Below are 17,214 nucleotides of genomic sequence, written 5' to 3' on the forward strand. Positions count from 1 at the left end.
CATTTGGAAATGTTTTTTGTTTGACATATAGCGTCTATACATACTGATGAGCTTCATAAACAATTTCTATTCAAGTATATCATGCCCTTTGAACTCTTCCTCACATAGAACTTTTAAAGTTAAGTTACTTTCATGTGAATTTTCTCATGAATTTAGGAGTTATATATTAAAGTTTGACGTAATTTATAAATTATCTAGAAAAATTATCTAGAAAAAAATCACATGAACAAAACCATCTTTGCTAATAAGAGACATGGAGTTGAAGAATACAGATTTTCCATCTATATTTCAAATAAGCCACCCAGGTGATCACATTTTCAAGAAATATGCTAACAAAGATACTAGTACTTAAAAATATTTAAATTATTCACTTTTCACTTTCTGTTGATGAGAGATAGAGTCAGGGTTTAAGCCCACAGGCATTTTTTCCTATGGTCTTTAAGAATTCCTCCAGGTTCATCTATATTGGACTAATTCAGTCTGCAAGCACATTCTGAGCATCTTGCATGTATATTGTCTAAATTTCAATTCTCTGCCATGTAAAATGCCAGAAACAGTATCAGAATTTCAAGATTGAAGACTAGGTTAGGGAACAATGCCTATAGAACATGTGATTTACCAGTATATATTGGAATGCACTGTGGGGCACTGAACTCAAAGAAAGCATAATCCGGAATGAAAGCAAGATGCATGTATAATATAAAGAATAATCCAGTAAGAGTAGATACTTCATGCACGTGGATGACCAAGGAAATGAAGGTTAAATCTTGTACTAGCATTTTATGTTTTACAAACGCCTGTAGTGAAATATATTGTCACATTTATTTTCTCTACTTTGCATGGACCAAAATGTTTGGAGAAGGACTGAGGAGGTAGGTTACTTAGCAAGTGCACTACCTGACGAAAAAGCACGAGGACTAGAGTTAGGTACCTACCCAGCTCCCAGGCATAAAGCCAGGAAGGGCAACTCTCACTTGAAACCTCAGCTCCCTGGAGACAGAGATAGGCGAGAACCTTAGCATACTGACAGCAAGCCTAGCAAAATTGATGAACTTTAGATTTAGTGATTGAGAAATCATGCTTTAAAAAATGAAGTGGGGAAAAAATTGGAGAAGATTCCCAGCACTGACCCCAAGCCTCACACATGCTCACATGGGTGCATATAGCACACACACACTACATACACTACATACACATACATCCTATATACACACACTATATACACATACATCACTCACACACTCACACTTTACATACACATATACGCACATACCCCATACATACACATAGCCCACAAACATAAACACTCACATATAACATACACACATACTCCCCACACATGCATACACATATACACCACACATATACTACATGCACGTACATCACACACACTACATACACATACATCACACACTTTACATACATATACACACATATCACATACTACATACATACAAACATACCCCACAAACAGGCACACCTTCATATAACACATACACACATGCCACACATACTTATACATAATGCACTCATACCACACACACACACACACAAACACACACACACACACACCACATACATACCACCTACAAACACATACCCTACAAACACACACATACTTGCTTGAACTAAAGGAATTCTTCTTCATCAGAAACTCCTTCAGATATCATCTAGATCACTAAATCATTCTCTTGCCTCATTAGCACTAAGGTAGAAATGATGGGTTACCTTTAAGGAGATTATCTTAGTAAAGTTCCACAGGGCAGAGGCTAGGGACTTGTACTGGGTACTGAACCTGGCCTCCCCTATGTTAGTCTGGTCTTGCACCACTGAGCTGTAGCTCCCGCTCTCTTCTAGTTCTTTATTCTGAAGCATGGTCTTGTTGCATTGTCCTGGCTGGTTTTGCATTCCTTCTGCAGCTGCAGCAGGCCTTAAACTTGCTTTATTCCTGCCTCTCAGCCTTCCAAGTGCTGGGATCCAAAAACTACATTGCCAGACCCAGTTAAGAAAGGATGCTGAATCACTCCCTTAGGTTTTAACAAATGTAAAACAGAATAAAATATTTTATTAGCAATAAAAATCTTTCTATGGTGAGTAACCCCAAGTTATATTTTTTTAAGTTTGAATAAAATGAAAGTCTTTGATTAAGAAAATGTGTGAAGAAAAAGGTGGGATATTTAACTGAATTTTAAGAGCACAGAGGTTTTGTTGTTTCAAAATGCGTCATTTTGCTTTGGTGGTTTTAGTGTACCATGACATAGCCAGCTTTGTTGAGAAATGAAAAAAAAAAAAACAGAAATAAATGAATGGGACAGTGTCTGATGGGACTCTAGTATTTTCCATAGTAACTCTTGTAGCTGTGTCTCTTCTCTCTATCCATCAACTTATCTGTATTTTCAAGTCACAGGAAAGGGACTCAGTTAAGGCATTTGACCTTTTCGACAAATCTTTGAGAGTTTATGCATTTCAGCATTCAGTACTTTGTTGCTGCCAATACTTTGTATTTAAATGAATGCAGCCTGGTATCAAGGAAAGCAAATGACCGTATTGAAGGGGGAAAAAACAGCGCCTTCTTCATGGGTAACACTTAAAACTGTTAAACGCATTAAAATCCCATTTAACAAACAGCAGAACTTAATGAACATTGGAATTGCTCAGTGAATACTAATGTGGAATATTACAGGGAAAGATGCTTTAGTGCTGAAATTTCTCACAGCTCGAAATGGTTACACCGATTAAGAAGAACATCTGCTGTTCAAAAGACAAAGGAGACTTGACAGTTCACTGAAAGTATTTCTTGTTTTGTATCTTGATTTTTAAATTGTTTCTTGAAGTACTCAGATGATCACTCTTCCACAATGTCCCTTTCTGGGATTTTACATTTGATAATGAAATTTTTATAATGAAAGTCCTGAAACATATCTATCTTTATCAATCAAGCTGCTAGTTAGTAAGCTGTGATTCTTTGATATGGTAATCAACTAATTTATCAACAGTGAAACCATTTGATTCTTAATGATCAGAATTATAGGCTTATTATTTGATAGTACATTAATTCTAGGCAGCTAGATGCCATGATATATTTTGGATGTTTCTGGCTTATGGTTTTAAGCCCTATAACTTTTCCCATTTGTTTTCTATGTCAGATAGAACACACAATTTAATCTTTACTTACTGCATTTTATTTCTCTGATATGTGGATAGGTTTTCTTGGACTTGTTTGTGACAAGATGTGATAATTTCAGGTATACTATAACTGTTTTTCATTTATTTAATAACTTATGTATATTTTAATTAACCCTGAATATTTCTATCTATTTATCCATTTACTCACCAAAAGTGTGCGGCACAAAGAGTGAGATAGTCCTGCTACCTTTGTGTAGTTCATGGTATGGTTTATGCTATCGAGGAATAATTTATGTTTGTATCAGCCTAAGTAAACACTATCTTTAGTTGTGTGCCCTTTGTGTTAAGAAAACTTGGCTTACTTACACGTTCTCCAAAGTTTATAACCATGGAAAATGGAAAACAGGTACGAAAATACATGTTTATAAATATTCATAGCATTCAAACGGCAGAAAAACTCAAATATTCATCAACAAATGAGTAGAAAACAAAGTTTGGCATACAGCGAACATTACATAAAAAATATAAAAATGTATTGCTGGGTAGAGCAATGAGGCTAGACCTTAGAAACATTCTAAATAAGAGAAAGCAGACACTAAAATCAAGTATTACTAAATCTACTATTAAGAACTCTTTAAAACAGATAAATAAGTATGAGAGAACAAAATGAAGCAAGAGGGGAACCTTGACTGGGCAACCAGGACATGTGTAGTTCAGGACTAATAAAATGTCTTGCATCTACAGCAGCTGCTCTCAACCTGTGTGTGGTGACCCTTTTGGGGGTGGGATGACCCTTTCACAGGGGTCACCGAGGACCATCTTCTTATCAGATATTTACATTACTATTTATAACAGTAGAAAAATTATGGTTATGAAGTAGCAAAAAAATAATCTTATGGTTGGGGGTCATCCCAACATGAAGAACTGTATTAAAAGGTCACAGTGTTAGAAAGGTTGAGAACCACTGATCTAGATAAAGGTGGCTGTTGCATGATATTGTGAATAACCTAAATGAGAAAACTGCTCCCGCTAAAATGTGAGAGGGGATCAGACATACATACAGACAGACAGACAGACAGATAGACAGATTGATAAAGACAGAGATAGCGTCAGTTTTCTTCAGTGATGGAGTCCCTTAGAAACTGTACGGGCTCTGGTGGATAGACCTATACTTGTGCATTAAGGGCAGCACTAAGTGAACTTAAGATTGTTTTGATGGTTTTGGTTTCGGTTTTGGTTTTTAAGAAGAAGAAAGTAGTGGGGGAAATAAAAGAGGAATTGAAGAGAAGGGAATGGGAGTGGATTTGATCAAAATGCATTATACATGTGTATGGGATTCTCAACTAATACATGTTATAGAGCTGAGCTTGAACTTCTGTTTCTGTTTTGTGAGTTTGCCTCTGGGATAATAAATAATTTGGTGTAAATGTCTTCATACTACTACTAATAATAGTAGATAATAAAGTGAATACTTGCGAGCTATTAATTATGGACAATTTACAAATTTGGTATAGTTTTTTGTGTATTGATAGAAGTCCAAATTATATTTGTTATCTCTGTTTATAATATTTGTACACCTATACAAAGTTAGTCAGATTGTATACATGCATATTCCTACCTCTGTTTAAGACATTTTGTATATTGATACAATTTTAGGATATATTTCATATTGCATCATATATTCCTACCTCTGATCAAGATACTTATATATTGTTTACATTTTGAGGTCATTTTCCTCATTTACTGCACAGTTGTTTACAGATTATCTAATATTCTAATATAAAGTCTTTAAGATATACAGGTATTAAGTATTATAGGTCAATAGTTATTCATGTTTGTTATATATATAGTCAGATTAATTAGGCTCTTTAGTTACATAGAGATTGAATTTTGCCTAGATGTAAAATCTATGTAATCTATGTAATCTTCAACCACTTCAAGGATCTGTGCCGAGAAAATGTTGAGCACCAAAAATATTCCACTCAAAGTTTGTTTTCTTTTTGACACAATTGGCTTTTGGGCAAGGAACTGCTCATGCTTTGACCATTGCGAAGTGCATAGTGTCCAGACTAAATAAGCAGGATACACACACACACACACACACACACACACACACACACACTACTGCCAAACCTTGCTAAGACAGGATAAGACAGTTCTAAAAATTTTCAAGTCTCTAAAAATGATCTGTCAGTTACGCTAAGCCTTAGCCAAAGTTGGTTCCATCAACATTGCAAGTGAGACTTTGGGTGATCGCTCAGGAAACCAATTGTCTCTGTCATATATTGCTTACTTTGGAAGCTGCTTGATTGCCCTTGCTGCCTACTCAAGTATTATTCTCTGCCTTCTAAGGCCTTCGATGGGGTTAAAGATTAGATAGTAATAGTTATCTTCCTATTATGATTTATCCAAGCCATTTCTGATGCAAGACATAGACTCTTTAAAAGAAAATGTTTATAAACATTTAACATATGTTCCTTGCTTAATATTATTTGTGTTGGTTGCAATTTTATACGTGATATCTGTTCCTATTGTATATAGTTTTATATTGGGTTTGAAACTCTCTTATTTAGACAAAAAGGGAAGGTGATGGGGAATTTCTGCTAGCCTATGTACTTTAAGAAGAGGGACTAAGTTAGGGTGTGATTTTATGGTTACCCAGAAAAATCACTGGGCAGTCCAGGGTTCACTATCTCCCTGTGGTTTACGTGCTACATAGCTGAGATTGGTCTTCTTGTTCCTGTTTCATAAGTTTGCACCTAATAATTAAGTAAAATATAATTGGTTTATATTGTAGCTAACCTAGTATTTTTCAACCTACATTAATTCAACAAGATACTAATTATATTTTATAACTATCTTAAATAGTAAAAGATAATCAGTGAAATACCCATGAAATTGGATCTTTCTTGTGTAGGGTTACCTGGTGAGCAAAAACTCCACCTTGTGATTTTTATGTGACCTGTGTTTGGAAGAACTATAAAAATGGTCCATCAGTCTAAGACCTTCTACCAAGATGTTCAAAGAAAGTGCCCAAAAATAATTGCAGCTCTATGTATATGCAGTTAAAGATCTTGCTTGGTCTTTTGAAGGTTTCAGTTGTCACTCAGTGCCTAGAAAGACTCCATTCATCTACATATTTTAAAGACTCAAATTAACCTTCTTTTCTTGCTTTAAGGATATTATAGAAATTAAGGCATAGTCCAAAATTCTTTCCAGATATTAGAAATGAAAAAAACAAGCATCAAAAAAGAATAAAATTTGCAATCAATAAGCATTCGCTGAACCGAATAGAGGGTTCTCAAAAGAAGAAATACAAATGGGCAATAGTTAGTGTGAAATGTGTTCAATATTCTTAGCCAGCAGGAAAACAGACATTGAAACTGCTTTATACTCTATCTCACTCCGCTAGAATGGCTACCATCAGGAAAACAAATGACAGCAAAAGAAAGTGAGGGTTTGGGAATGAGGAGCCTTTATAGTTGATGGGAGTGTCAGCTGGCATAGGCACTGTGAAAATCAGTGTGGGATTTTTAAATATTCTAGAAAGAGAATGACTTTATGATACAACTATACTACTCCTTAACAGCCATGTTACCAAAGAATTCTTCATCCTACCCCAGAGATACTTGTATGTTGATGTTTATCGCTGCTCTGTTCATATCAGTAATTAAAAGGATTTACAAGATTCCACTCCAAAATTTGGCTTGTACATTCTCTCTGCCCTCTCTTTCACAATGTACCCTGAGTCTGAAAGAGAGTTATTCCCTACTTAGGGACACTGTGTGGTTAGTTATTCTTATTGCTTTTACCGGTTTTGAGTCTCTGCATTAACTAATGCCCTCTCCAGAATGAAAAGTATAGACATTAATACTTAAAAGACAAATTGACATGATGACCATTTAGCAAAACAGTAGTAGCAAGTTCACCCCTAGAGAGTATGCTTTCCCAGCCATTATCTTTTGACCATAATCTAAACAGAATATGTTTGGTTACTGATTACTCCAATAACAATCACAACATATCATGCCACAGACATTTCTTCCCAGGAAAGTCATTGCTATACCCCATGTGATCAGCATTTAGGTAGGACGATTGATGGGTCTTTCCCTCAAACAATGTGAAAAGCAGGGTTTAGTGTTGTGAAAGCTAGCCAGAAGGAGGCAATTCCAGATCAGATCCAGCCTGGTTTCTCATTATCCTGCAAACCAAGTGTGTGGTAGCCCAAGCGATGAGGTTTTCTGATCTAGTTTTGGTGGGCAATTGTTTTTGGAACTAATACTGTTTGGCGGACTCTGGACCTCTCTACCCAAATAGCTTACAGAGAGCTATTTTATAAATAACACTTAGATTTTTGTTTGATGATCTTATCATTTATCAAATTTTATTTATTTATTTATTTATTTATTTATTTATTTATTCATTCATTCATTCATTCTATATCCCAACCACAGTATTCCTCCCTCCTCTCTTCCTAGTCCTTCCCCCCATCTCCCCTCTACCTCCCTACTCCATCTACTCTTCCTCTGTTTCTATTCAGAAAAGGCAGGCCTACCATAGATATTGTCAAAACATGGCATATAAAGCTGTAGTAAGACTACGCATCTCACCTTGTATTAAGTCTGAACAAGGTAACCCAGAATGAGGATTAGGGTTGCAAAAGCCAGTAAAGGACTTAGAGGCAGCCCCTACCCAAACTATTAGGAGTCTACAAGAAGACCAAGCTACACAACATTATATATACACCTCGGCCAGTCCCATTCAGGTTCCCTGATTGTTGTTTTTGTCTCTGTGACCTCCTTAGAGCCTAGGTTAGTTGAGTCTATGGGTTTTCTCTTGATGTCTTTGATTCCTTTGGCTCTTGCAACCCTTCCTTCCTCTCTTCAGTAAGATTCCATGAGCTCAGCCTAGAGTTGGACTGTGGGGTCTCTGTATATGTTTCCAGCAGTTATTGGATGAAGTCTCTCTGAAGACTATTAGGCTAGGCATCAACCTATGAGTATATCAGAATATTGTTAGGCATAATTACATTGCCTTTTTTTCCCTCTAGTCATAGTTGATTCTAGTCTAGGTCTGTGGGGCCATCCATCTTTTGGGTCTGGCACTCAAGGCAGAGTCAGGGGTAAACTCACTCTTGAAGCATGGGACTCAGGCTGGACCAGTCACTTGTTGATCACTCCCACAATTCTGTGCCACTCTTACCCCAGCATTTCCCATAGGCTGGACAGACTAAAAGTCTAAGATAATGTGGCTGCGTTGGTGTACCAATTCCTCCACGGGAAGCTATCTCTTTTTTAAAAAAATTATATTGGAATAGTCTCTTACTATTTTATTTTTGGGGTTTTTGTTTGTTTGTTTGTTCATTTGGTTTTTATTTATTTGTTTTTTGAGACCAAGTCTTGGTGTTTAACTCATACCAACTTCTATTTTCTTCTGCTAGTTTTGTAATTTCTCATATTTCACACTTTGATACCTTTTCATCTCATTCTTTTGTCATTGTTATTTTTAGTTTCTTGCTGTGTGTTTTTGAGTAGCTTTCTAATGAGTGGAGGAAAGAGGTCAGGTTTAGTCATCTGCATAAATAATACAGTCTTCTCAGCACTGTTTGTTGAAGTTGTTGCCATTTCTACAATGGTTTTTTGGTATACTGTTAAAAATGCATTTTGTTGGAGGTGTGTGTGTGTGTGTGTGTGTGTGTGTGTGTGTTTAAATTGTTCTTTTTTATTCCTTTGGCTTGTGTATTTATATTCTTTTGTCAGTGTCTGATCTTTGACTTCCTATGGCTGAAAAGAATATTAAAAGAATATTTTTGTTGTAAGGAAGGTGGGTTGTTTCCTGACTTCTCAGCCGTGAAATAATCACACAGAAACTATATTATTTAAATTACTGCTTGGCCTATTAGCTGTAGCTTCTTATTGGCTAACTCTTATATCTTAATTTAACCCATATCCATTAATCTGTACATCACTGCAAGGTCGTGGCTACCAGCAAAGTTTCAGCATGTCTGTCTCCGGCAGCTCCATGGCTTGTCCTCTGACTCTGTCCTCCTCTTCCCAGCATTCAGTTTAGTTTTCCCTGCCTAGCTCTGTTCCCCAATAGCACTGCTACAGGCCCAAAACAGTTTCTTTATTCATTAACCAATAAAAGTAACACATAGACAGAAGGACCTCCCATCCTATATTTTGAAATCACCTACTATGATGCTCCCAGATTTGTTAAAGATTGTTTTATCTGTTAAAGGACTCTAATGTTACATATGTACTTTAGAATTATTCTCTTTTGGTTTTAGCTTCATAAAGAATGTCATTAATATTTTCAAAAGAATTACATTGAATATGTATTTGGAAGACTTTTAATGTTAAGAAAATTTCAATAATGTTAGTTATTACAAGGATATTTTTTTTTATTGTTTCCTCTTGAATTTCTGTCATTGGTGATCTTTGGTTAAATTTATTACATGATATTTTTATAATTGAATTGATTTCCTACCTTCTTTCTTAGCAACACTGTAGGCAGTTTATAAAAATTCTTCTAAATTTTGAATGCTGATTTTCTATACCTCTCCCAACTATTTGGATTTTCTGAATAAAGTACCAAACAGTAAACATAATACAGCAAATATCATATAGTCTTCAAGTAGACTAATTTGAATTCCTTAATGGCTTTTAGTGATCGTTTTTGCTTTTTTGCCTTGAGTAATTGTTTTAAATACATATTTTGATTATACTGGAACAATTTAAGATATATTGTGTGGTTTCCTCATCACTGTGATGGCATTCCTGACTTTGATAACTGAAAAGAGAAAAAGTATATTTTGGAACACAGTTCAGGGAATGCAGTTCATCATGACATGAAGTGTGTTGGTAGAGGATGACAGAGGTAGCAAATTAGGACACAGCTTATGATATCTACGTAGAGTGAGAAGCAGAAAGTCCCTTACCATAAATACAGATGAACCATCAAAGCTGACCTGGATGGCCCTCTGCCAGTTTGCCCAATATTCAGAGATTTCATGGCCTTTCAAAATGGTACTATCAACTGGAGTCCAAGCATTTCAACACATGAGTTTTTGAAGATATCTTACATTCCATATAGTTTGTCACATCTCAGTCGGTTGGGAAGCTGATAGACCTTGATGCAGAACTGGGGACCAATGATAACCATCCAGGACAAACTGTGTCTCTGCATCTGTCACCTTAGGCCTATGTCTAGAACACCCCACAGGAACTCAAAGACACCGCCACTGGCAGGGGATCAAGAGTTCAAGTCTCCATGTGAACTTATATAGGATACTTTAAATTCAAATCATAGCCTTAAATTATTGCTAGACTATGTATAATACCTAATTTAAGACTAGTATTACAAAAATAGATGCAATGCATTATTATTAAAAAATAAACACAGAAACTAAGAAAGACCACAGGTGCTCAATACAAATATAAGTGTTTTGTCTAAATATTTTCAGTTTACAAATTGGCTGACTCCATGGATGCAGAGGTCATTGGTCGCCAATAAAGATTCTATAGTGAATGACAGTATATGAATTTACAGAAGCATTCTCTTTCAGCATGGATTATTTATTCATGTTTATGTTGTTATGGATAGTCACATATCACTATTCATCCAGTTTCAAAATATTTCAGAGAAATATCTTTACTTACTATTTAATTTCTCTCTTCCCAGGTTGAGCTCTGTTAATCTTGAATCTGCCGTCCCCTATCCTACTGATAAAAGCATTGCAACTGCTGTGGAAGTTTGCCAGTGTCCACCCGGGTACAGTGGCAACTCTTGTGAAGTAAGTTTGTAGGAACCAATCCCCTCAGATAATGGTGCCAATAAACTTTACAAAATTGGGTATTTTGAAAATTTAATCCATAATAGTATAAACATATTTATATAAAATTGTCTTCAAAATTTTTTATTCTTTGAAAATTTTAAAGATGTTTTCAGTGAAATATTATACCTACCCCTACTTCCCTTCTCCTAATCACTGGGTCCTCAATATGTGCTCTTTTCTACTTTGTGTCTTCTCTTTGATTGGTTTTACTGATATACTATGTCCAATGAGCACCTACCAAATGTGTGTGGGCGTGGTCATCTGCAGCAGCATGGACAACTTACCAGTGGCCTGAACCCCAGAAAAGAATGGTTTTCCCTTGCCTAGCAGTGGTCAGCTGCCAATAACTCCTTAGTTAGGTATAGGGCCTTGGACCCCTTCCATCATCCATGCTAAATTAAAGGAATAATTAGAATCCATGGCTTTTCTTTAGAGTTAACCGTGTATTTTCAAAACTATAGTGTCCTTTCAGTAGCTTCCCTACTGCAGCTGCTATCTGTGTGCTCCTTCGCTTTTAGCCATCTCTAAAGTGAGGGTGGCAAAATAACATTTCAAAATATTTCCTTTTCATTTCTATTACGGGATGGATACTTGTTTCATTTCGGTTTCTTCTTCCATTTTTAAGCCCTGTCAACCTCTTCTTCTAGCTCTTTCTGAAGAAAGCATCCTGGAGTCAGCAAACAATCCTTGAAACTTCAAGGGCAGAGTGTGTGGGGAAAATAAATTGCACAAAAACTCTTTCCTACTCTTGAACACCTGAGACTTGACAGCTTTGCTGTTGTCTCACTGTTCTATATTTGTAATTAAAAAAATCAATGTTTCTTAATAATTCGGAATATCGTTTTAAAATGATTTTGAAATATTAATCATATGTGTTTTCTTTTAGATAGTTTGAAAGTGGATTTACTTGAAATCTCTCATGTGTGTGTTGTGTGAGCGCACACATACACATAACACACACACACGCACATATACACATCATTTCCTGGTGGAAGGAATGGCTTGTAGATAAAAAAGAACTTATGTTTCTTTAAAATGGTACCTTGAAGGAGTTATCTGAGTGTTCTAAGATGTTCCACTCCACAGTACTATTTATGCCATTTGTAGAAACACCCCAGGCATAACTTTGCTGATTCTTGTGCTCTTTAAAGTAATACATGCATCCAGAGGCTACACAGAGCTTAAAGTCATGCTTGTGACTAATGCCTTTTCTTTAAACTGTGTAGAATTTTGCCTGTCTAGAAATGAAACTAAATGTAATTCATTGAAATACTTGCTTTTCCAAAATTTATAGAGATAAGAGAAAAATAATCATGGATATGAATTAGTTATGTCAACTCAAATTTGATTTTACATATAAAACATATGCTGTACTTGATAAAATATTCCTTTATTACAAGTCTTCCAGTTTTGATTTCAAACCAGTCAGGTCCCTTTGAAGCTTTAAATTCCTATTTCAGTTGGAATATTAAATGCCCTTCTTCTATTCTCACTTTTAATATAGCTCCACTTTATTCTCAGTTCTCTTCACCAACTTCTATACTAAATGCCCATTGAATATAAAATTATCTGAATATTAGACCTGTTCACTTATTTGCTTTTTTCTTTTAACCTCTAGAAATATTTTTCATAAGTTATATATTTAGCAAATTTTATAAATTCATCTGTATAAATTAGCAAGAAGTATACAACACAGCCTCTGTCTTTAAAGATTCAGTAATCTGTTTAGATAGACAGAAAAAATACCACTGGAACGTTGAATCACAGCACTCTATAATGAAGGGAGCAGTAAGAGGTAAATAAGGTAATGGTGATAATCCTTCCAAGGGCTGAGCTGTTGTTCTGTGGAGGAAGATGTGTGGGAAGATATCATGGAGAAGAAAACACATAATGATGGAGAGAATGAAAGAAATGTGTAAGCATGGAAAGAAGGAAGACATAAAGAAGTGAAAATAAAACCTTTCAGGACTCTTCGTACAATCATTGATACATTGAAATGAACAAAAAGAACTTAGTCAAGTCGGGGCAATGGATTTTTAAACTATGGACTCTGACTTTTTATTTTATTTAACCTCTGTTAACCACTGAAGTCTTAACAGAGCTTTCTTCCCTTACATGTAATGTTCTCCATCAGGACCTGACTTGTTCTGATTGTTTTTTTGCATTGAAATTACTATTAGGGCCAGTCACTCTAGCATTGTTATCACTAATGTTCTTAAATGTGTTGAAAACTGAGGGAACTACAGGGACAACATGTCTCAGTTCCAGCTTGGTGATGACTGCCCAGGCAACAGCCCATCAATGACTCTATTACTAAGTTATTCTCTTTTATCTTATTTGGGGAGTCACAGTGTTGATTTAGAATGTTTCTTGTTTGGGACCTTATTTTTGTAGTTATCAAATTTTATTTCCAACTGCTAGTAACAAAATACAAGTGGCTAATATGCATGAAGAGTAATGATCTTTTAAATAAACACGGTCACACGTTAGTATTACAACAATACTTTTGCCTATAGAGTTTGATAGGATTATAGCAGTCTTATAATAACATAGATTGTGTAGATTGTGTCTCCTCTGTATCTAGTAATGAAAATACTCCTCTTACCTTTAATGGCTAGTCACATCCATTTCTGCTCTATGTCGCACACCACTCAAAGAATGTTTTTTTCTATTTGTTTTGCCCATCATTTTCTTTTACATCTTTTAAATTTCTATGATTAGTCTCTAAAACTTTTCTTTTGTGCCTAATATTTTATTATTTGTCTTTCTGATAGATGATGATGTGAAGGTAAATTGGGCTGCTAAGTGTTAGCCTGAAAGATTTTGTTTATATAAAAGTGAGTTAATATTAACTACTTCCTCGATGTGTTTATACTTTCACTTAGTTGACAGTTTTTGATGATCGTATGTACTTGAGAAAATTAAAGTCTTAGACGTAGAAGACAATGTTCTAAGAATTATAGATGTGGTTGGTCTCTAGAAACAACACTGAAGGTTAAGAAACAGATCACAGTTAAGAGCACTGGCTGCTCTTCCAGGGAACTCTGGCTCTGCTCTCAGTATAAACATGGTGGCTCACAACAATTTGTAACTCCAGTTCCAGGAGATGCAGTACTGTCTTCTCACCTCTTCATGAACAAGGCACAATTTTATACACAGACACACAAGCAGAGCAAAGATTCAAACACATAGAGGAAATAAATAAACATAATTTTTAAGTGGCTGAAATAAGCAGAGGTGTTGAGAATGGATGTATGAGAGTGGGCATACAAAAATTTCTGTTTTGTTTTCAGTAAAGGAAGAAGTGGCATTTAGCTTTACTGAAAACAAAACATTCCATCCTTATGTCTACTCAAACAAAATTGCTTTGCTCTTGCCATCAAATTCAAGGTAGCCAAATGAAATCACTTGACTACTTTTTATCTTACCCATCATCACTGTCATGTGACACAGATGATCCCTCTCTCCCTCAAATGTTTCCTTCTCCTCAATTCTATGGCATTATTATGTTTTCAAAATTTCCATTATACAGTGTTGTGAGGGTGATTTTGCTCTTCTCCCTTTTGTGGTAATTTTTTTGCTGAAGACAAAAGACCATATTTTCACAAGGATGATAATTATTCAATAAAAAAGCTGAGAGGCAGAATGTTGTAAAAACATAAGTGGGTTCTAGAATACTAGTTAAGTAGTATTCCTTTTAGAATAATGTTCCCTCCATTTCTATTATTTTGGATGGAGAATGGGTACAGAGGTGTAGATATAAATCTTGGTGATTATTGGCTTATTGATGGAAAGACAAATATAATGATTTTGATTTTCCCATGGATATTAATATAAATTCCATGTCAAAGGAAAAGATTTGTAAATTAATTTTCTATTGCTGTGAAAATAACCCACTATGACCAAAATGACTTATAGAAGAAAGCATTCAATTGTGCTAACTGCTCCGGAGGTTTGGAGACCATGATGGAAGAGCAAAGGCATGGTGGCAGGAACATCTCAGAATTCACATCTTGATCTGCAGGCAGGAGACAGAGGACACACTGTTAATGACATATGGTCTTTTGAAGCATCAGGGCCCACTGTCCCCAGAAACATACTTCCCTGGGTGTAACCACTCCTCCTAATCCTTCCTACATAGTTCTACAAAATGGAGACCAAATACTTAAACTTATGAGCTATGGAAATCATTTTCATTCAAACCACTGCAAAGTATATGAAACTGGAAAGCTTAAAGAAAGACTGATGCAAGAACATTTTAAAATTATTTTTTAAAGTATGTATTAAAGAAAATACCATCAGAATCCACCTTGACAACAATAAATCACTTCTGTTTGTATTGTCAACACCCTTATGTCTTCCCCCATCTAGACTGTAGATTCTAACTGGTTTTGAAAAGTATATGTTAGAGAAGGAATTACCTATACTGGAATGGAGAAAAACATACTGGAAGGAGACATGATCTTAGAACCATTGTCTTTGTACTGCTCAAATTAAGAGGAAAGTGCACTTTATTTTCTTCTCGGATAGGAAATATTAGTATATCTTTTTCATGTGTTTGTTATTGTTGCTCAAATGGAAGTCTCACATCCTGAGGCAAAAGGATCATTTCCCACACTGCACAGCATGGTTCTGTGCAGTTTATTACTTCAGTGGTTCTCTGTCGTTTCCATTCCCACCTAGAAAAGAGACCTTTTCTGACATATGATGGTATATTTAACCATCCAGAAACATAGTAAATAACTCGCAAGAAGCAACTGCAACCTGAGGGTATCATAAACTTCCAGAGGGCATAAATATTTGCACATTTCTTTTCTACATCTCATCTTGTCTGTGAAAGTCCACACAGAAAGGGAATGTCATGAATGGTGAAAATAAATGTGAGGTTACCTGACCGGGCGGTAACCTGGCATGCAAATATCCCACTGTCATTGGTTTTCTGGTTTTCAAATAATTTTGCTCCACATTTAAAAATTGTCAGTGGTGAAATACAAGCATGCTTATAGTCAAAGAACATAAATATACCAACAAGGCAACATATGCCAAATAAACAACAACCTATTTTATATAAATTTGAGAAAGCATAAAGGACAGAGGAAATTGAAGATAAGATATATAAATTATGAATGTGTACCAGTCACAGGGTGTGTTTTGAAATGAAAGATGGGAAACCTTGGGCATGTCTTCCACATGACTCTGAAGATTCTCTGGAAGGGAGCGTTAGGGGCAGTCGGTATGTGGGGAAAGGTAGTCCATGCAGAGAATCAATCTGTGATGATATTGTGTGCTCCTTTAGCCTAAGATTCTGCAAGATCCTTTTGTGATGCTGCCTTTCTCAGTGCCTTTCCTTCTGTTTTTCTTGTCTATACCTTTTGCTGTGGGACTGTCACATTTCAATTCTTTATATCTCTGCTTTATTTTACCATTTCAGAAGAGACACCAAGCTTATGCTTCCTCTAATCTCATACCTGCCAATAACAGTAAGGTCAGTACGAAACCCCAGTGTCAGGAGTAATAGCAGAGTAGTAATGTTCCAATAATGGCTCTGCTTTTGTGACAAGCACATTTGCTGAGTTTGCTACCTGGGTTATTTTCTATTATCAGGAAAAAGGGAACTACTTTTCTCTTTTTAAAATGCTGAAAAGTCTCTAAAGCCACATCTCTTTTCTCCAGTCCTGTTGGCCTAGGCACCGAAGAGTTAACGGCACTGTTTTTGGTGGCATCTGTGAACCATGCCAGTGTTTTGGTCATGCAGACTCCTGTGATGACGTCACAGCAGAGTGCCTGGTAAGTGCTTCTCTTGAGGATGTTGACTGACAAGGCTAAAATCTGTTCAACAAACCCTGGAACATCTTTTTCCAGAACAGAATTGAGGCTAAGAATGCTCTTTCGTATGTGACCTGCCTAGCTACCATGAGAAAGTGCTTTTCATCTGTGTCGAAAAACTGAATTAGGGTCAAATATATCATTATAAAGTGTAACTAAGGACTAGAATACACATCTACTATGAATACATATGGTTTCTCTCCCTTCTATAAATCTACCAAAAGTGGACTATTTTAAAACATAAAATTATTTATATCCCCATAATATGGGAAAAATATAAAACACAACCATCATAATAAAAATAATTCACTTTTGTATACTTTAGACATTTCTTTCACTCAGAAAATTAGAAATTGTTATATATATATATATATATATATATATATATATATATATATATATATTTGAGCTTTGAGATCAATTAG

At 35.6% G+C, this 17,214-nt stretch overlaps 1 protein-coding gene across 3 annotated transcripts in view; it reads left to right on the forward strand.

The window, feature by feature from the left end:
• The window catches only part of Lama2 (laminin subunit alpha 2), a 597,153-nt gene that overhangs the window by 342,969 nt on the left and 236,970 nt on the right, over positions 1-17,214 (forward strand). For 2 of the 3 annotated variants that reach the window (XM_085689745.2, XM_085689747.2), the window contains exons 15-16: positions 10,810-10,921; positions 16,637-16,750. In XM_085689745.2, coding sequence (XP_085545871.2) covers positions 10,810-10,921; positions 16,637-16,750 — 226 coding nt within the window. Of the gene's footprint in view, positions 1-10,809; positions 10,922-16,394; positions 16,449-16,636; positions 16,751-17,214 lie in introns of all 3 variants that reach the window. The other variant, XM_085689751.2, reaches the window with a different exon arrangement.

The sequence above is a fragment of the Myodes glareolus genome, chromosome 1, assembly GCF_982192425.1.
Source record: "Myodes glareolus chromosome 1, mMyoGla1.1, whole genome shotgun sequence".
NCBI lineage: Eukaryota > Metazoa > Chordata > Mammalia > Rodentia > Cricetidae > Myodes > Myodes glareolus.